The sequence below is a fragment of the Heptranchias perlo genome, chromosome 12, assembly GCF_035084215.1.
Source record: "Heptranchias perlo isolate sHepPer1 chromosome 12, sHepPer1.hap1, whole genome shotgun sequence".
NCBI lineage: Eukaryota > Metazoa > Chordata > Chondrichthyes > Hexanchiformes > Hexanchidae > Heptranchias > Heptranchias perlo.
In genome coordinates this window covers 23,588,619-23,610,695 of record NC_090336.1, presented here as the reverse complement: position 1 = coordinate 23,610,695, position 22,077 = coordinate 23,588,619, and the positions used below count along the sequence as shown (strand labels likewise).

The 22,077-nt window shown below is 47.1% G+C and overlaps 1 protein-coding gene across 3 annotated transcripts in view; it reads left to right on the top strand.

Annotated features, from left to right (window-relative positions):
- Positions 1–22,077, top strand: part of tmem258 (transmembrane protein 258) — a 93,829-nt gene that overhangs the window by 67,566 nt on the left and 4,186 nt on the right. The window contains exons 1-2 of one of the 3 annotated variants that reach the window (XM_067993801.1): positions 10,068–10,174; positions 20,793–20,902. In XM_067993801.1, coding sequence (XP_067849902.1) covers positions 10,172–10,174; positions 20,793–20,902 — 113 coding nt within the window. In that variant the 5' untranslated portion in view covers positions 10,068–10,171. Of the gene's footprint in view, positions 1–10,067; positions 10,175–19,545; positions 19,670–20,792; positions 20,903–22,077 lie in introns of those variants that run through there. The other 2 variants (XM_067993800.1, XM_067993802.1) reach the window with 2 other exon arrangements.

Genomic DNA, 22,077 nt, shown 5'->3' with positions numbered 1-22,077 from the left:
ACTCGAGAGTTGATTTCATGTAGTTTGGGTGGTGCCACAAAGCCAACACTATGTGGAACTGATCTGTACAGAACAGGAAGACCCCAGGTTCAATGCCTGTTCGATGTTGAGTCAGCTGATCCCAGTAGGGAGAACGGTGGGAGAACTACAATTGGTCTCAGTGTTCCTATATCAGGAAGGGGGTAAAAATCATCCAGGGTTCCCACTTATGATCACCCACCACTGACCCTTGTTGGAAAGTGCATGTTGGATAGGAACTGGATCAGGCTCAACTGTGATGCCCCTGTGGTTCAATAGTCTGCTAACATTCACTGTGTAGGTTCACAGATGAAATATAACCACTGGGGGATGTACTGTAGGATGCAGGCAATGTGGATCTGTACCCAGCGAGAGTCAGCGCCATCAGGAAAGAAACACGGGCAACAAAAACCACCTGATGGGCTGGCTGTTGTAGCTCATTTCCGGTGTGTACACATTAGGAATGCGTTCGTACACAGCTGATAAGAGTGCACAATCTTTTGCACACACACGAATGCACATACCCATTCTCGCACCTATACTTGTACACACTGGTTCAATCACATCCACCTCCCAATCACAGTCACTACTAGAGCATGTTGTGAGGACAGCCCCAGAATGAGGCCCACTCACTTGCTGCAGGGCCGAGGGCTGCAGTAATGGATTGTTTTACCGAACCGGACAATTTTTCCCTCCTTGCCAGAAGGAGCTGGCTCTTGCGGGGTTCAGATCCAGGCGCCAGCAGTCTCCTCCCCCCACCCCTCCCCCCCCATAACCTCGACCGAATAGGTGTTCTTTACGAGTGAGTCTCGATGATGAATGGCAGCTGGTTGTTTGATGGAGTATGAAGGGCAACATAGCCAACCCCATCCTGTCCGGGCCTGACGTTTGGGCAGGTGAACTTTATAGTCGGGGTTACTGAGTGGTGATCAGGAGTGGGAACCCTGGCTGATTTTCCACAGCCATGGCCCATAGACTCTGAAGCCAATTGTAACATCTGCCTGCTGTCCCAGCTGAGATCAGCTAACCTCCCAGACTGGGAATTGAACCTGGGATATTCTGGTCTGTACAGCTCAGTACCACGGCTGGTGGTGCATTTAATCATTGGGCTACCTGTTAATTGAATGTTCTAGCAGTATTGACACTATGGCCCTGGTTTCCTGATAATGCCGATGGTAACCAACTAATTTTAAATAGGTTACCGTCAACATTGCGAATAGAAAACCTGGGCCTATATTTCTGAGGCCCAGTCGAACGAACTTTGTTATTAGAATCGGTTTGGTTGGTGCGCTCTATTGTGTTAAGCTATCGAACTGAGTGAACCTAGACTTGTGTAATGTTTCTCAGCCAATATCCATCTGTTTTACGCTGAATAAAAGAACAATTATACATCGGTATCTGTGATAGACTACTGCAGCCACGTCAACTCTACTGTGCCAATACTGTGCATATGTGTGCATGTATATAAAGCACTGTACCTCACTCTGTATCGATCATGTATTCCACTCACTTTACTATAAATGTAGTATTCTATGGCTCAGCTTTAAATCGGCTGCTTGGTGTGGTACTGAGCCCATAAACCAGAAGGTGCCAGGTTTGATGCCCATTCTGTGCTGTGTTTGCTGTTCTCAACTGGAACAGCAGTTCAGGTGCTACAATTTACTTCAGCACTCTAAAAACATCAGTTATCTGCTGCCACTTAGTGTCTGCTTTGAAACACTGCACCTACTTAGTACACATCTGTGGTGCCCACCTGCTGCGATCAATGGAAATTAAAATCGGACGGTTTCTATTAAGAAGCACCTGATCTGCAATGCCAGTTTTATGCCAGACAGTGAGTTGAACATCTACCCAACTATGTCAGGTAAAAAAAACTCAGCATACCTTTTTTCTGGTGAGATTAATTAGTTTCCAGCTGGGCAGGAGAGCAAGTTTGCGCTGGTCCATTGATTGCAGCTGGCGAGGTCCCTTTAACACGAAGCTTTCAGATCACCGGTGAATCAGGAAAATCAAATTCCAGATTTCCGTGTTTGACTGTGCGTGTGTGGATGCTGGAACTTGTTCTTCGATTTGCCCATTAATAACAGTGAGCAGTGTTAAGCTCTGCCACCCAGTGCCCACTCTGATACTGCACCCATCCAGTGCCCACATTGACATACTGCACCCACCCAGTGCCCACATTGACACACTGCACCCACCCAGTGCCCACATTGAAACTGCACCCACCCAGTGCCCACACTGACACTGCACCCACCCAGTGCCCACTGACACACTGCACCCACCCAGTGCCCACTGACACACTGCACCCACCCAGTGCCCACTGACACACTGCACCCACCCAGTGCCCACTGACACACTGCACCCACCCAGTGCCCACACTGACACACTATACCCACCCAGTGCCCACACTGACACACTATACCCACCCAGTGCCCACACTGACACACTATACCCTCCCAGTGCCTGCACTGACACACTGCACCCACCCAGTGCCCACACTGACACACTGCACCCACCCAGTGCCCACTGACACACTACACCCACCCAGTGCCCACTGACACACTGCACCCACCCAGTGCCCACACTGACACTGCACCCACCCAGTGCCCACTGACACACTGCACCCACCCAGTGCCCACACTGACACTGCACCCACCCAGTGCCCACACTGACACTGCACCCACTCAGTGCCCACACTGACACTGCACCCACCCAGTGCCCACACTGACACTGCACCCACCCAGTGCCCACTCTGACATACTGCACCCACCCAGTGCCCACTCAGATACTGCACCCATCCAGTGCCCACTCTGACACACTGCACCCACCCAGTGCCCACTCTGACACACTGCACCCACCCAGTGCCCACTCTGACACACTGCACCCACCCAGTGCCCACACTGACACTGCACCCACCCAGTGCCCACACTGACACTGCACCCACCCAGTGCCCACACTGACACTGCACCCACCCAGTGCCCACTGACACACTGCACCCACCCAGTGCCCACACTGACACTGCACCCACCCAGTGCCCACTCTGACACACTGCACCCACCCAGTGCCCACACTGACACACTGCACCCACCCAGTGCCCACACTGACACACTATACCCTCCCAGTGCCCACACTGACACACTGCACCCACCCAGTGCCCACACTGACACACTGCACCCATCTGCTGCCACCCAGTGCCTCTTACACAATACTGCAAGGACACTCGCCTGTTGCCACCCATTCTTGACACACTACAGCCACCCTATGCACATCTGCTGCCACCTAGTGTCTACTCTGGTATATTGAAGACATAAATCTGCTGCCATCCAGTGCCCAATCTGGTAAACTGTATCAACAATTCAGTACCCATTGTAGTGCAGTGCTGAAGGACTGTGTACTAAATCAACTATGAACTCGTGCAGGTTTGTAACTGTAGCTGCAGAGATAATGGGCCGGAAATTGATCGTAAAGGAACTGTGTGCTTAACAGTGCTCATCGTTATTAATGGGCAAATGGAAGAGCAAGTTCCAGCGACCACACATGCATAGTCAAACATGGAAATCTGGAACTGGTTCTTCCTGATTCACCGGTGATCTGAAAGCTTTGCATTAAAGGGACCTCGCCAGCCGCAATCAATGGACCAGCGCAAACTTGCTCTCCTGTCCAGCTGGAAACTAATTAATCTTGCCAGAAAAAAAGGTACTCTTGAGTTTTTTAGGTCTAAACTAACTTTTAACGGTGTGGTACGTATTAATGACTGCCAAACAAACTCTGTGGTGCTGAAAATCAACTTTTTAAAATGTGGAGTCTCTACTCCTGATTTGAATAACTTTTGGACATTTAAAAAAAAGTAATTAATTTTTTTTTAACTTTTTCTTTCTGTCTCTTTTATCTCAGTCTTTTAATCTTACCCTCTCTTTATTTCACTTTCTCTATCTCATTTTATAGTACATTTATTAGCCTTATGTGGCACTTCCTGGTTTTTATCCTGTGTGGTTTGTCAATGACTTTCACTTCTTGGTTCTCGCAGCGTGGCTTGCTTCAAGCTGATTGGATGAGGTGACAGAGCGATCCATTCCACGCAAAGAAGAACCACGAGATTAAATTATCAAGAAATATAAAAAGAAATAGTAAAGTATTCTACAGACACATAAATAACAAAAGAAAAATCAGAATAGGAATAGGGCCAATAAGGGATGCACAAGATAAACTCACAGGTAACGACAGCGTAATGGCAGAAGTATTGAATAGTTACTTTGCTTCCTTATTTGCCAGGGAGACTAATAAGGTGGGCAAGACAATAGAAGAAGAGATCAAAAAAGATCTTAAAACATTTACAATAGAAAGGGGAGAGATAATTGATAAACTAATCAAGCTAAGGGAGGGTAAGAGCCCTCGGCCGGATTGATTGCATCCACGAATATTAAAAGAAGTTAGGAAAAAGATAGCAGAGGCACTATTACATACAAATATAAATTCACTAGAAAAGGGAATAGTGCCAGAGGACTGGCGGACAGCTAATGTTATTCCTATATTTAAAAAAGGAGATAGAACAAGCCCATGGAACTATAGACCAGTTAGCTTAACGTTGGTGGTAGGTAAGATATTGGAATCTTTACTCAAAGAGGTAATAGAAAAACATCTGGAGAACAAAAATATAATAAAGAATAGTCAGCATGGATTTCAGAAGGGAAGGTCAAGCTTGACCAACCTCATTGAATTCTTTGAAGAAATAACAGAAAGTGTAGACAAGGGTAATGTAGTAGATGTAATATATTTGGATTTTCAAAAGGCCTTCGATAAGGTACCGCATTGTATACTCATGGCTAAGGTTAGAGCCTGTGGAGTCAGGTTCAGATGCAGAATGGATAGCAAGCTGGCTACAAAACAGAAAACAGAGAGTAGGGGTTAAGGGTAGCTACTCAGACTGGCAAAAGGTGGGAAGTGGTGTTCCACAGGGATCGGTGCTGGGACCACCGTTGTTCACAATTTACATTAACGATTTGAACTCGGGAATTGGAAGTACAATTTCAAAATATGCAGATGACATCAAATTGGGGGGTGTAGTTAACACAAAGGAAGAATGCGTCAAAATGCAAGATGACATTAATAAACTTGCAGAATCGGCATGTAATAGGCAAATGAATTTCAATATAGATAAGTGTGAGGTGATGCATTTTGGTAGGAAGAATAAGGAGGCCACATACTGCTTGGATAATAAGAGACTAAACGGGATTGAGGAGCAAAGGGACCTAGGGGTACAGATACACAAATCACTAAAAGTAGCGACACAGGTTAATAAGGCCATAAAAAAGGCAAATCAAGCTCGAGGGTTCATTTCTAGAGGGATAGAATTGAAAAGCTAAGAAGTTATGTTAAACTTGTACAGAACCTTGGTTAGACCACGCTTGGAGTATTGTGCACAGTTCTGGTCTTCATATTATAGACAGGATGTAGAGGCATTGGAGAGGGTGCAAAAAAGATTCACAAGGATAATACTGAGAGGATATCCTTATCAGGAAAGGCTGAGCAGGCTGAGGCTCTTTTCTCTAGAAAAGAGAAGGCTGAGGGATGACCTGATAGAGGTCTTTAAGATAATGATAGGATTTGTTAGGGTAGACGTAGAGAAAATGTTTCCACTTGTGGGGGAGTCCAAAACTAGAGATCATAAAAATAAAATAGTTGCTAATAAATCCAATAGGAGAAATTTCTTTACCCAAAGAGTGGTAAGACTGTGGAACGTGTTACCACAAGGAATAGTTGAGGCAAATAGCATAGATGCATTTAAGGGGAAGCTGGATAAGCACATGAGGGAGAAAGGAATAGAAGGGTATCCTGATAGGGGTAGATGAAGTAGGAAGGAAGGAGTCTCATGTGGAGCGTGAACACTAGCATGGATCTGTTAGGTCGAATGGCCTGTTTCTGTGCTGTAATTTCGATACTGTCTTTCACCAAAGGCATCAATGCTCAGACCCCCTGCTGCTTTCACAGGTGCATTTGACTCTGTTTAACCATCTTCTCCCAATTATCAGGTGCACTGCTTCCCTCTAACATCTCCTCCAGTTCACATTTATGAATTGGAGCTTATTTTAGGCATGGAGTATTTAAAAAGTGTATGCAAATGTGTAAGAACATAAGAAACAGGAGCAGGAGTAGGCCATTCGGCCCCTCGAGCCTGCTCCGCCATTCAATCAGATCATGGCTGATCTTTGACCGCAACTCCACTTTCCCACCCGATCCCCACATCCCTTGATTCCCCTAGAGTCCAAAAATCAGCTGGCTATTTCCATGTACCAGCAGCAGTTAATATATTGTAACTAATTTAAAATATATAATCTAGCTGGTCAGGCTGCTTAATTTGCTGCGGTTAATTATTATTCAGCACTCCTCGCACTGGGACTGAGTGGGTGGGAAGGGAAACTAAACAAAGTATTCAAAGAGCTGCATTTTATCCTCAAAAGAACGGCATACAGCTGGTTGAGATGCCAGTTTATCCCACGGCCTGGGGTTTCTGCATGATTTCAGCCCCGAGAACAGTTTAATCTGGACAGAATCAAATCCAACAGCGCCACAGACCGTGGAATTATAAGCGTGAGTTGTGCCCATAGCTACTTTACGCCCAAGTATACATGATCTTTTACGCTAGTTCAACAGTTACTTCACCTGAACCAGTCCTCGCCCACAAAACTGGCCAAGCCCTCAGGTCGGAAGGGCGAGTTTCGGCCGAGTGCGTTGTTCGTGGGGGTTCATCACAGTGCGCCCAGATTCTCAGCACAGGCACCCATGGTCACATGAATCCAGCATTAATCACCTGACCAGCAGTCAACTGAAGCCACAGGCCGTGCCCTGCTGCTGCAGAAATCATCAATTAGTTTAAAAAGTTGAACAATGGCTCATTTCTCGGCAATCCCTCTCCTCTTTGTGATGCCTCATTGGCCATGGTCCAGTCACGAATCCATTACGATTGATTAGGCTGCTTGGTTGCGCTGATTCATGGGAGATTTTACATTCAGGTTTATGCTGATGAGTTTGAGCGGAAACTTGGGCGTAACTTCATCTCAGCAAAAACTAGTGCGGTATCGGGCACATTCTGCGCACAATTTGCCGAAGGCGCCTCTAATGGAAACTCCAGATCCTGATGTTGCACACCCTATTGCATCTCTCAGAAACAGCCCAATGAACTTTACATGCAATGAATTTGAACTGTAATGCAGACCGTCATTTTGCACACAGCAAGATCCCATAAACCACAACCAGGGGAATGACTAGTTAATCTGCACTGGACTCCTCCGGAGGGTCGCTGCCCTCAGCTTGACATGTATGCTCAAGCTGTCAGGAAATGCGTCAATGCCAGATTCATCAGCCGCACTCAGAAGACAGTCCAGAATGTCACCCGAGCACAACGCAACGCCATCAACGCTCTCAAGACCAACCGCAACATCGTCATCAAACCAGCGGACAAAGGAGGAGCCATAGTCATACAGAACAGAACGGACTATTGCAAAGAAGCATACCGACAACTGGACAACCAGGAACACTACAGACGGTTACCCGCAGATCCGACCAAAGAACACACCCACCAGCTCAACAAACTGATCAAGACCTTCGATCCAGACCTTCAAAACATCCTACGCGCTCTCATCCCACGTACTCCCCGCGTGGGAGACTTCTATTGCCTCCCAAAGATACACAAAGCCAACACACCCGGACGTCCTATCGTATCAGGCAACGGAACCCTGTGTGAGAACCTCTCTGGATACGTCGAGGGCATCCTGAAACCCATCATACAGGGAACCCCCAGCTTCTGTCGCGACACTACAGACTTCCTACAAAAACTCAGTACCCACGGACCAGTTGAACCAGGAACACTTCTCACCACGATGGACGTCTCGGCACTATACACCAGTATCCCCCACGATGACGGCATCGCTGCGACAGCATCAATACTCAACACCAACAACAGCCAATCTCCAGACGCCATCCTACAACTCATCCGCTTCATCCTGGATCACAATGTCTTCACCTTCGATAACCAGTTCTTTACCCAAACACACGAAACAGCCATGGGGACCAAATTTGCACCCCAATACGCCAACATTTTCATGCACAAGTTCGAGCAGGACTTCTTCACTGCACAGGACCTCCAACCAACACTATACACCAGATACATCAATGACATTTTCTTTCTATGGACCCATGGCGAGGAATCACTAAAGAGACTACACGATAACATCAACAAGTTCCATCCCACCATCAAGCTCACCATGGACTACTCCTCAGAATCAATTTCTTTCTTGGACACACGAATCTCCATCAAAGACGGGCACCTCAGCACCTCACTCTACCGCAAGCCCACGGACAACCTCACGATGCTCCACTTTTCCAGCTTCCACCCTAACCACGTCAAAGAGGCCATCCCCTATGGACAGGCCCTGCGAATACACAGGGTCTGCTCGGACGAGGAGGAATGCGATGGACACCTACAGACGCTGAAAGACGCCCTAGTAAGAACGGGATATGACGCTCGACTCATCGATCGACAGTTCCGACGGGCCACAGCGAAAAATCGCATAGACCTCCTCAGAAGACTAACACGGGACGCAACCAACAGAGTACCCTTCGTCGTCCAGTACTTCCCCGGAGTGGAGAAACTACGCCATGTTCTCCGCAGCCTTCAACATGTCATCAATGACGAAGAACACCTCGCTATGGCCAGCCCCACACCTCCACTACTCGCCTTTAAACAGCCACCCAACCTCAGACCATCGTTCGCAGCAAATTACCCAGCTTTCAGGAGAACAGCGTTCACGACACCACACAACCCTGCCACGGTAACCTCTGCAAGACATGCCAGATCATCGACACAGATACCACCATCACACGAGAGGACACCATCCACCAGGTGCATGGTTCATACTCCTGTGACTCGGCCAACGTTGTCTACCTCATACGTTGCAGGTAAGGATGCCCCAGAGCATGGCACATTGGCGATACCATGCAGACGCTGCGACAACGGATGAACGGACACCGCGCAACAATCGCCAGACAGGAGGGTTCCCTCCCAGTCGGGGAACACTTCAGCATTCAAGGACATTCAGCCACCGACCTTCGGGTAAGCGTACTCCAAGGCGGCCTTCGAGACACACGACAACGCAAAATCGTCGAGCAGAAATTGATAGACAAGTTCCGCACCCATGAGGACGGCCTCAACCGGGATCTTGGGTTCATGTCACGCTACACGTAACCCCACCAGCGAACAAAGGTTATCTGTTTTTAATATAACGGGTCATTTGCTGTCTTTTCTATGTTTCTGCCTCTCTCTCTCTGTTTTTTTTTGTTTGGTGGTTTGTATATTCGGTGGACTTGTAGGTAACACCTCTCTGTCTGCACACTGTGATTGCCTTGGCAACGGGCAGTTGGAAAGACTGTCTGTAATCACCAGGTATTGTTCTGTGAATTATAAATGCGAAGGGTTCGAGGATTTCATTTCCACAACATTCACCTGAGGAAGGAGGAAGCCTCCGAAAGCTTGTGAATTTAAAATAAAATTGCTGGACTATAACTTGGTGTTGTAAAATTGTTTACAATTGTCAACCCCAGTCCATCACCGGCATCGCCACATCATGTTTTTGGAGGAGAGAGGAAGGTGGACACCTGGAGAATTATCTGATCATCTTCAAACAGTGCAAGGGGAAAACATGCACCTCAATCAGCTGGACTGGAATATCCCTAATAATGCAGCACGACTTCACTGGCAACATAGGCTTTGCAATCTGTCCCTCTGCAATAAGCCCTGCGCCTGCGCCTGCGCCCTGTCTGTCTCAGTGGAAGGTGCCGCCCACTCACGTGACAAAACTCCAAGGGTAATTTTAATGCGCATGTGCAAGAAGCCCCCCCCCAGTGACTGATGGGAGTTGTAGTCATCCACCGATCAGTGGGACCGACGAGGACCGTTCTCTGCCCGGAGCCGGGTTCCCGCCTCATTTATAAAACATTAAAACGTGCCGGGGCGGCGCTGCGTCAATTCGGGGATTGAGAAAGGTTTTTAAAAAAAACTTTAAAGGAATGACTACAGTGCCCGGGATGCAGTGCGGCGGAGGCGGTTAGTGACCTTCCGCCGTGAAGACGTGGCGTAAAAGAGAGAGAGAGAGACAAGATGGTGAGCGGGGAGCCCGGGGTTACCGTGTGAAATGTCGGGGGGGGAGAGGCCGGATTGAACGGCAACTGCCCGGGGGAGGGGGAGAAACAGTGTCGGGGTAATACTGTCTCGACTATCGAGGCCGAGGGAGGGCATCTGACCCACCGCCCGCCGGCCCCCTGCCTCTGGGGCTGAGACTGAAGACAGCAGGCGCCCGGTTAATGGAGGGTGGCCGCTCTCTGCTGGCCTTAGGGGGGTCTATACATTCCCGGAGCGGGTTACCGGGAAAGGTGGCCGAGGCCAGGGCTACCACCCCCGCCCTCCCTCCCGGGCTCACTTCAGAATCAGCCCGGTGTTGTGGATGTTCGGGGGGGGGGGGGGGGGGATGAGAAGTGGCTGAAGAAGCTTCTTCTTCAGTTGAAGCTGTCTTGTGAAATTTATAAACTGCGTGCTGGAAAGTCTGTTTATTTTTCAAGAGAAGTTTTAATTTTTTTTTTGTCTTCCGCTCTTTATCTTGTCCCATCCCGCAGTAATTTTGAAGAAAGACTGGTTTTCAATTGCTGATTTTTAAAATTTATTTTTTAAAAAGGCTGTGTGTATATGTATGAAAAGCAAAATACTGCGGATGCTGGAAATCTGAAATAAAAACAGAAAATGCTGGAGGAGCTCAGCAAGTCAGGCAGCGTCTGTGGAGAAAGAAACAGTTTAAGTTTCAGGTCGAAGGCTTTTCGTCAGAACTGGAAGATGTTAAAAGAGTTAAAGTTTTTAAGCAAGTACAGAACCGAGGAAAGGGGGGGGGGGGGAGAGCGGGGGAAGTAAAGAACAAAAGTGAAGGTCTCCGATAGGGTGGAGGGCACAAGTGATTAAATGACAAGGGATGATGGAGAAAGGCAAGGTAGTTGGTAATGGGCCAGGTTAAGAAACAAAAGATTGACCAGGAGTAGCTGTAAATGGCAGCAGCAGCTATGGGAACCTGTTTGGGTCCCAGCTATGTCTGCCTTTTTGTGGAATATGTGTATCATTCCTTGTACTAGTCCTACTCAGGTCTTCTCCCCCACCTTTTTTTCTAGTACATCGATGACCGTATCGGTGATGTTTCCTGCTCTTGCCCCGAACTAGAAAATTTCATCAACTTTGCTTCCAATTTCTGGGGATAGGCTGTCAACCAACATCTATTATAAGCCCACCGACTCCCATGGCTACCTTGATTACACTTCCTCCTGCCCCACTTCCTGTAAGGACACACTTCCCTTCTCCCAGTGTGTCTGACGATACCACATTCTGCACCAGTGCTTTCAATATGTCTTCCTTTTTCCTCAACCAAGGATTCCCCTCCACTGTAGTTGACAGGGCCCTCCACCATGTCTGTCCTATTTCCTGCAATTCTGACCTCACCCCTGCCCTTCCCTCCTAGAACCACGATAGGGTTCCCCTTGGCCTCACCTTCCACCTCGCCAGTCTCCACATTCAACACATCATCCTCCGCCATTTCCGCCATCACCAAACACATCTTCCCCTCCCCTCCCCTTTCAACACTCCGAAGGGACCGCTCCCTCCGCGACACCCTAGTCCACTTTTCCATCACCCCCAACGCCCGCTCTCTATCCGCACCTTCCCGTGCAAGTGCAGGAGATGCAACACCTGCCCTTTCACCGCCTCCCCAGCGTCCAGGGCCCCAAACACTCCTTCCATACAATGGCAACATGTTCCCGTAAAGGTCAAGGGTGGTTCCAAGAACTCCAGGGAACCTTGGATGTCAGGGGATATACGAGAATGGATTAGGAAAAAAAGGAGGGCTTTTGGCAGATACAAAAGGCTAAAGACGGAGGAAGCCCTAGAGGAGTACAAAAAGTGCAGGGGGATACTTAAAAAAAGAAATTAGGAGATCAAGGAGGGGCCATGAAATAACACTGGCGAGCAAAATAAAGGAAAATCCTAAGATGTTTTATAAGTATATTAAGGGTAAGAGGATGACTAGGGAAAAAATAGGGCCCATTAGGGACAAAAATGGCAATCTGTGTGTGGAGCTGGCAGATGTAGGAGGGGTTCTAAATGAATTTTTTGCATCTGTTTTCACTATGGAGAAGGACGATGTAGACATAGAAATACGGCAGGGGGACTGTGATATACTCGAACATATTAACATCGAGCGGGAGGAGGTATTGGCGGTTTTAGCCGGCCTAAAAATGGATAAATCCCCAGGCCCGGACGAAATGTATCCCAGGCTACTGTGTGAGGCAAAGGAGGAGATTGCGGGGGCTCTGACACATATATTCAGAACCTCTCTGGCCACAGGGGATGAGCCAGAGGACTGGAGAACCGCTAATGTAATACCATTATTCAAGAAGGGGAGTAGGGAAAAACCGGGGAACTACAGGCCAGTGAGCCTAACATCAGTGGTAGGAAAATTATTGGAAAAAATTCTGAAGGACAAAATTAGTCTCCACTTGGAGAAGCAAGGATTAATCAGGGATAGTCAACATGGCTTTGTCAAGGGAAGATCATGTCTGACTAATTTGATTGAATTTTTTGAGGGGGTGACTAGGCGTGTGGATGAGGGTAACGCAGTGGATGTGGTATACATGGATTTCAGTAAGGCCTTCGATAAAGTCCCCCACAGGAGACTGGTCAAGAAGGTACGAGCCCATGGAATCCAGGGTGCCTTGGCACTTTGGATACAAAACTGGCTTAGTGGCAGAAGGCAGAGGGTGATGGTCGAAGGTTGTTTTTGTGACTGGAGGCCTGTGGCCAGTGGGGTACCACAGGGATCGGTGCTGGGTCCCTTGCTGTTTGTGGTCTACATTAATGACTTGGATATGAATGTAAAAGGTATGATCAGTAAGTTCGCTGATGATACAAAAATTGGTAGGGTGGTAAATAGCGAGGAGGATAGCCTCAGTCTGCAGGACGATATAGATGGGTTGGTCAGATGGGCGGAACAGTGGCAAATGGAATTTAACCCGGAAAAGTGCGAGGTGATGCACTTTGGAGGGACTAACAAGGCAAGGGAATACACAATGAATGGGAGGACCCTAGGCAAGACAGAGGGTCAGAGGGATCTTGGTGTGCAAGTTCACAGATCCCTGAAGGCGGCGGAACAGGTAGATAAGGTGGTAAAGAAGGCATATGGGATACTTTCCTTTATTGGCTGAGGCATAGAATATAAGAGCCAGGAGGTTATGATGGAGCTGTATAAAACACTGGTTAGGCCACAGCTGGAGTACTGTGTGCAGTTCTGGTCGCCACACTACAGGAAGGATGTGATCGCTTTGGAGAGGGTGCAGAGGAGATTCACCAGGATGTTACCAGGGCTGGAGCGCTTCAGCTATGAAGAGAGACTGGGAAGATTGGGTTTGTTTTCCTTGGAGCAGAGGAGGCTGAGGGGGGACATGATTGAGGTGTACAAAATTATGAGGGGCACAGATAGGATGGATACTAAGGAGCTTTTTCCCTTCGTTGAGGGTTCTATAACAAGGGGACATAGATTCAAGGTAAAAGGCGGGAGGTTTAGAGGGGATTTGAGAAAGAACTTTTTCACCCAGAGGGTGGTTGGAGTCTGGAACTCACTGCCTGAAAGGGTTGTGGAGGCAGGAACCCTCACAACATTCAAGAAGCATTTGGATGAGCACTTGAAATGCCATAGCATACAAGGCTACGGACCAAATGCTGGAATATGGGATTAGAGTAGACAGGGCTGATGGCCGGCGCGGACACGATGGGCCGAAGGGCCTCTATCCGTGCTGTATAACTCTGACTCTATGACTCAGGTTAAACCAGTGGCTTACTTGTACTACTTTCAATTTAGTATACTTTATCCGCTGCACACGGTGAGGTCTCCTATACAGTGGGGAGATCAAACGCAGACTGAGTGATCGCTTTGCTGAACACCTCCACTGTGTCTGCAAGCATGACCCTGACCTGCTGGTCGCTTGCTGTTTTAATTCCCCTCCCCCCTCCTACTCTGACCTCTGTCCTTGGCCTCTTGCATTGTTCCAATGGAGCTCAACATAAGCTCGAGGAACAGCACCTCATTTTTCATTTAGGCATTTTACAACCTTCTGGACTCAACATTGATTTCAGTAACTTCAGATCATAACCACTGCTCCCATTTTTTCAGCTAGTGCTAGTAATGGTTCTGCTGCTGCCATTTACAGCTACCTCTGATCAATCTTGTTTCTTAATCTGTCCCATTACCCCCTTCCTTGCCTTGCACCATCATTTTTGTCAATCACTCGTGCCCTCTACCTTATCACAGATCTTTGCTTTTGTTCTTCTCTCCCTTTCTCTTTATTCTCTTCCCCACCTACCCTCCCCTGGCCCTTTTCCCTGGCTCTGTACTAGCTTAAAAATTTTAACTCTTAACATCTTCCAGTTCTGACAAAAGGTCTTCAACCTGAAACATTAACTGTTTCTTTCTCCACAGATGCTGCCTGACTTGCTGAGCTACTCCAGCATTTTCTGTTTTTGTATGTGTATATGTATGATTGGGTTCCTGTCTCATGCATGCAGCCTTTTTAAAAATGCCAGCCCCATCTGGTTTTGGAGTGGGTCCAGGGGCAGCCCGATGTGGCGGCATTAATTTTAAGCAATTGTATTCAGTGAATGGACATCAGAACTTATCCATGGTCCCAATCCATTCCAAATCTGGATTTGGACTTGACCAAAGGTGACAGCTCAGGTTAATGTTGTTAGTGCTGCTTATGATCATTACTTGTGACATAACTGAGTTTCTGTGAGTATGAAGTCAGTTGAACATCAGGAAGACAGAAGCCAAACAACTTGTATTTATATAGCATCTTTAACATAGGAAAATGTCCCAAGGTGCTTCAGAGAAATGCAATTAGAGAAAAATTGACACCAAGCCAAAGAAGGAGCCAACATTTTCTGGCCTCTACAATAATCTCAGCTCCCTGACTTCACCCTCTCCCTGGCTACTTGATGTATTTGATCCAGAAATGAGTTTCAAACCCCGCACCTGATCTATCACCACTGCCACGGAAATCCTTTTGTTCTCTCTAGATTCTATTTCCTCAATGCCCTACTTGCCTCCATCTTCCACACCCCATAGACTCAGCCGCCTGTGTCCTTTCCTGCAGAGTCCTGCCTGTCTAACTCTTCCATCCTTGCTGACCCACTTGTTGTCTTCAAATCCCTCCACTACCTTGCCCCACCCAATTTTTGTACCCTCAGGCCTTGTACCTCCTCTGCATCCTGCGGTCCTCCAGTTCTGGCCTTATGTGTGTTCTACATAAGAAATAGGAGCAGGCCATACAGCCCCTCAAGCCTGCTCTGCCATTCATTCAGATCACGGCCGATCTTCGACCTCAACTTCACTTTCTTGCCCGATTCCCCTAGAGTCCAAAAATCTATCCATCTCAGCCTTGAATATATTCAATGACTCAGCATCCACAGCCCTTTTGGGGTAGAGAATTCTGAAGATTCACAACCCCGTGTGTGAAGAAATTCCTCCTCATCTCAGTCTTGAATGGCTGACCCCGTATCCTGCGATTATGCCCCCTAGTTCTAGACTCTCCAGCCAAGAGAAACAACCTCTCAGCATCTACCCTGTCAAGCCCCCTCGTAGTCTTTTATGTTTCAATGAGATCACCTCTCATTCTTTTAAACTCCAGAGAGTATAGGCCCATTCTACTCTACGTTTCTTCCCCCCCAGTTGGTTGCAGAACCTTCAGGCACTATGGCTCTACCCTCTGGAACTCTGTCTTCTGCCTCCCCAACACCGAACCTTTCCCCTTTTTTCTCCACCCTTTTTAAAAGCTTCTCCAAACCATTTTTTTGATTGATCTTTTGGTCATCCTTCCTTGGCTTGGCAGGAGTTCCCTTAATTTCTGTAAATTATCAAAGTTAATCAAATATTAGGATACATCTTGGGTATATTTGACTCATGTCAAAAAGAATGATTGTAGTCTTGTGTAGAGTGACTACCCATCTGGTTTTGAACTGCAAAGTCGTCTTTTGGGTTGGCCAGCTGGAAATTTTGTTCATTTGAAACCGGGCAGTGACAGTCCAATTTTTGATCACTGCATTTAAAAGAAAATGTTCCGCACGTTGAGTTTGGAAATATGCAAGTGCATCATCCAACGTGTTGTGTGGCACTACCACCATGCTAAATAGGATAGATTCAGAACAGATCTAGCAGCTCAAAACTGGGCATCCATGAGGCGCTGGGCCATCAGCAGCAGCAGAATTGTATTTCAGCACAATCTGTAACCTCATGGCCTGGCATATTCCTCACTCTACCATTACCAACAAGCCAGGGGATCGACCCTGGTTCAATGAGGAGTGTAGAAGAGCATGCCAGGAGCAGCACCAGGCGTACCTAAAAATGAAGTGCCAACCTGGTGAAGCTACAAGTCAGGACTACATGCATGCTAAACAGCAGAAGCAACATGCTACAGACAGAGCTAAGCGATTCCACAACCAACGGATCAGATCAAAGCTCTGCAGTCCTGCCACATCCAGTCATGAATGGTGGTGGACAATTAAACAACTAATGGGAGGAGGAGGGTCTGCAAACATCCCCATCCTCAATGATGGCGGAGTCCAGCACGTGAGTGCAAAAGACCAGTCTAAAGCGTTTGCAACCATCTTCAGCCAGAAGTGCCGAGTGGATGATCCATCTCGGCCTCCTCCCGATATCGCCACCATCACAGAAGCCAGTCTTCAGCCAATTCGATTCACTCCACGTGACATCAAGAAACAGCTGAGTGCACTGGATACAGCAAAGGCTATGGGCCTCGACAACATCCCAGCTGTAGTGCTGAAGACCTGTGCTCCAGAACGAGCTGCGCCTCTAGCCAAGCTATTCCAGTACAGCTGCAACACTGGCATCTACCTGACAATGTGGAAAATTGCCCAGGTATGTCCTGTCCACAAAAAGCAGGACAAATCCAATCCGGCCAATTATCGCCTCATCAGCAAAGTGATTGAAGGTGTAGTCGACAGTGCTATCAAGCGGCACTTACTCATCATTAACCTGCTCACTGATGCTCAGTTTGGGTTCTGCCAGGACCACTCTGCTCCAGACCTCATTACAGCCTTGGTCCAAACATGGACAAAAGAGCTGAATTCCAGAGGTGAGGTGAGAGTGACTGTCCTTGACATCAAGGCAGCATTTGACCGAGTGTAGCACCAAGGAGCCCTAGTAAAATTGAAGTCAATGGGAATCGGGGAAAACTCTCCAGTGGCTGGAGTCATACCTAGCATAAAGGAAGATGGTAGTGGTTGTTGGAGGCCAATCATCTCAGCCCCAGGACATTGCTGCAGGAGTCCCTCAGGGCAGTGTCCTAGGCCCAACCATCTTCAGCTGCTTCATCAATGACCTTCCCTCCGTCATAAGGTCAGAAATGGGAATGCTCGCTGATGATTGCGGTGTTCAGTTCCATTCGCAACCCCTCAAATAATGAAGCAGTCCGAGCCCGTATGCAGCAAGACCTGGACAACATCCAGGCTTGGGCTGATAAGTGGCAAGTAACATTCGTGCCAGATAAGTGCCAGGCAATGACCATCTCCAACAAGAGAGAGTCTAACCACCTCCCCACGACATTCAACGGCATTGCCATTGTCTAATCCCCCACCATCAACATCCTGGGGGTCACCATTGACCAGAAACTTAACTGGACCAGCCATGTAAATACTGTGGCTACGAGAGCAGGTCAGAGGCTGGGTATTCTGCGGCGAGTGACTCACCTCCTGACTCCCCAAAGCCTTTCCACCATCTACAAGGCACAAGTCAGGAGTGTGATGGAATACTCTCCACTTGCTTGGATGAGTGCAGCTCCAACAACACTCAAGAAGCTCGACACCATCCAGGACAAAGCAGCCCGCTTGATTGGCACCCCATCCACCACCCTAAATATTCACTCTCTTCACCGGTGCACAGTGGCTGCAGTGTACACCATCTACAGGATGCACTGCAGCAACTCGCCAAGGCTTCTTCGACAGCACCTCCCAAACCCGCGACCTCTACCAGAAGGACAAGAGCAGCAGGCACATGGGAACAACACCACCTGCACGTTCCCCTCCAAGTCACACACCATCCCGACTTGGAAATATATCGCCGTTCCTTCATCGTCGCTGGGTCAAAATCCTGGAACTCCCTTCCTAACAGCACTGTGGGAGAACCATCACCACACGGACTGCAGCAGTTCAAGAAGGCGGCTCACCACCACCTTCTCAAGGGCAATTAGGGATGGGCAATAAATGCCGGCCGCGCCAGCGACTCCCACATCCCATGAACGAATCTTTAAAAAAAAAACTTCATGGGACAAGTTGGCTCTTATGCTGATGGGGAATGCTGTCAGGATTGCAACAAATCTGGGTTGAATTGTAGCGACATGGATATTCTGAAGCTCTGCTTGATTACTTGTGGCCAATAGTGAGTTACACATATTTCCCTCAGAAGAATAAATGGCTAGGGTCGAGTCCATGATTGGTTGTATCCCATCGATTGGCCATGTGATTAGTAGATGGTCTGTGACCTTCCACCTTGGAGTCTTGGCCTAAAAAACAGGGAAATGTGGTGAGTAAAGTGATGAGTATCAGGGTTACATTATATAAAATATCAGGGTCTAAGAAAGTGGCCTTTATTCGTTCGCACTTTCCGTAGTGTGTGGAGCCATGGCACCGCATGTTGAGAACAAGTTGTGGAAAGTGCCAGATTCGATATCCAAACTGCATTGTTAGCTGATCCCAGCTCAGGCACTAGAAGGGGTACAATAACTGTCCCTAATGCCCCAGGATTTTGGAATGGAAACGTCATCTGATCACTATCCATTTTTTCCTGCTGGAAGTGTGCGCGTGATGAGTAAGGACCAAATCAGGTTTGGCTCTGATGCCCCCATGGTTGAATAGCCTGCTGACTCTGTCTAGGTCCATACACACATGAAGACTGGCTGCTTGGTGTGGTGCTGGAGAGCAGATGGTGCTTGTGAAGTTGCACAGTGTTCTCAGGAGAGATGGGGAAGGTGGTTTTGGAAAAAAGACACTTCGTAACATGCTCTGCCAAACTTTCTAGCAGAATGCTGTGCCTTTTTTATAGTAAACATCTGTATCAGTTATTCTGGACATGGTTTGATTTCTAAGTCAAATTAAATTGTTATTGTGAATTGCAATTTGACAGAGACTGCAGGCTGTTGCAAAAAAATTTTAAAAAATTATTTTGTTTGGAATATTTTTTTTCATGAATTTTTGAATAAAATTGGGGCAATTATGCAGCTTTTAATTTGCTGCTCACATCTAATTGTATCTGTGTGAGACTGGATCTTGTATGACTGGAAAGAGAAATATCTCACTCCTATACTGTTGTAATGATTGTCTCGCACTTTTTTTTGTCAGATCTTTCTATTTTCAGTTGTGTATCTAATCTGTTACAGGCTGGTTACACTGCACATTGTGTGTTGATCTGGAATGGGTCGACTGGTACCAGATATTTAAAGTGTAATGGGTTATGAAGATGCAGGCAGCCCCAATGCGTCCTGGTTTTTGCACAGCTTTCAGGTGCAGCTTGCTTTAAAAGCCATCCGTAGTGTTCAGTTTGCTAACTATGCTGTTATTGAACTCTGTGTTGTCCAACTTTAAAATGAGGGTTTTCCTCGGCTTGAGGCCCCTTAATCTGCTTGGCTCGGCTTTGTCCTGTTCTCGAAGCCTATTTAATGTGAAGTTTTTGCATGTAACCTGGTCCTCTACTGCGCCGTTTGATCCTTTCAAAATACTTAATATCCCCAATTTTGAGAAGGATCCTCCTTCCTGTATTACTGGGTTAAGTCTACCAAATCCCTTTACTGAAATCCTAGTGATGACAATGTCGGGCATCAATTCGCCTGAATTGAATTTGAGTTGAGACCCTCTCCCGTGGGGTACTCTCACATCACTTCAGCTTCGTTGCCCTTCGAAGGGAACTTTTCATGTCGTTAACAACCTTGCTAATGCGGAGCATAGCCTCCCACACAGACTCTTTACTAAAATATAACCAGCGTTGAGCAGAGCCTTGCACGTGGGCTGCACTTTACTGAACTAGAGATGATTAGTATCTTTCAGGTTTTCTTGCTCTGTGTTGCTTTAAAGGGTAGTAGTCTCAAACCAATACAATAACAACTGACTTCACCTTTACTAAGATAATGGCATAGGATTTATTTTGAATTTGATTTATTGCCTTTTTGCTTTCTGATTCACCATTACCTGCCAGTGGGTGGAGATGAACTGAGCCCAGGCCTCTACTACTGCCAGACTGGCTCTGGCACACTTACTGTACAGTTCTTTATCTGCTTTTAAAAAAGGTTAGGATAGCAGCAGGTGGGTGCTACAAGTGGCATCACCATCCTTGAAGTTGAGAGGATCGATCAGCGAGGGTACATGCTTCTGATGCTATTCAGTGACCGTTGCTAGAATGCGTACATGGATGTCGGCTACAGATAGGATTAGGATTGGGCTTGGCTCTGATACTTTCCACGGTCCAATGAACTGCTCACCACTTGCTTTCTGGCTTCATACATGAAGAATGGCTTCTTGGATGAGGTGCTTGTAGATTATGGCATGTGTGGAACTGTCCCCCCAGCATGAGTGTTGTGTGTACCACTGTCGTAGTATATTAATTGTGTGTGCGCATTTTATTTTTCCTTAGGAGCTGGAGGCTATGACCAGATATACAAGCCCAGTCAATCCTGCCGTCTTCCCACATTTGACGGTGGTTCTTCTTGCAATTGGAATGTTCTTCACTGCATGGTTCTTTGTGTATCCTTTTTGGACTGTGACTAGTTAAAAAATTATTTTGGGGACTGGATCGTGAGGTGGATTAGCATGTTCACCTTTCACGCCTAGGATTAAGATTCAGTTCTAATCCAGAGGAATGGGCAGAACATTCCTCCTTGGTTGAAATGAGTTTGATACATTCTCAACCCAGTTTTTTGCTGGGTGGTAGTCTTTGGCACTAGCTGGCACAGATTCACTCTTGTTATAAGGATAGCTCGTGTTATTCCAATAGGGAATGGTAGGTTGTGGTTAAGGCACTTTGGTCACTAGGGAAAGCTTTATTCTGCTGCTAACTAAGCTATATCTCAGCTTAATGCTAAAGATGGAATTACTCCATTCCCCAGCAATGACATCCCTTACCTTGAGTGCAAAATTCACGCCATCAATGATCAACACAATTGTACTGTTGCAGATATTATCAAGTGTTTTGGAAGGCCTCAGAGATTCGGTAACCAGATTTGAAAGTATTATGAATAGTTTATGTAATGGCTCTGTTCTAAAGTGCACTGCCAAGACTACTGAATTGTACAGAGCAGGAAGATCTCTAGTTTAGTTGCTACATTTGGCCTCGGCATTTTGGGCTACAGCAGGGGAGAGGGAATTGGTGCGCATTCTCGTGCTGGATCACTATCCAGTGACCCCTGCTGGAAAGTGCTCATGTAGGCTTTGGGTGAGGATAGGATCAGGCTTGACTCTGCTGTGTTACATAGCTGAATAGTTTGCTAACATTTGGTATCTAGGTTTACATGAAGAATTGGGTGGTAGTGGAAGGTGGCAAAGACCTCTGGAACCATGGCCCAATATGAACCAGTATCTATTGGAGAGGAAAAAAGAATGGAATTCCTGTGACAGATTTGGGGATTTGATTTGCACAGTGCTTGTATGTCTTTCTGCCTATGTTCAGAGAGACATCCTTCACATGCAAATTTCTGCATCACTTTTTTTTATATAAGAGCCAGTTATTGCTGGTTTCTTCTGACCTTGGGGAAGAGTCAATTATTTACAAGCAGATGTCAACCTACAGAGAAACTTCTCCAGCAATTAGTCTCAGGATGTGCCTATTTATCCAAGACCATGTGGCCTTAAATACATAGGCCAGATTGCTGCTCTATCCTTAGCAGCAGAATAATACACTGTGCATTGCATGGCAGAATTCT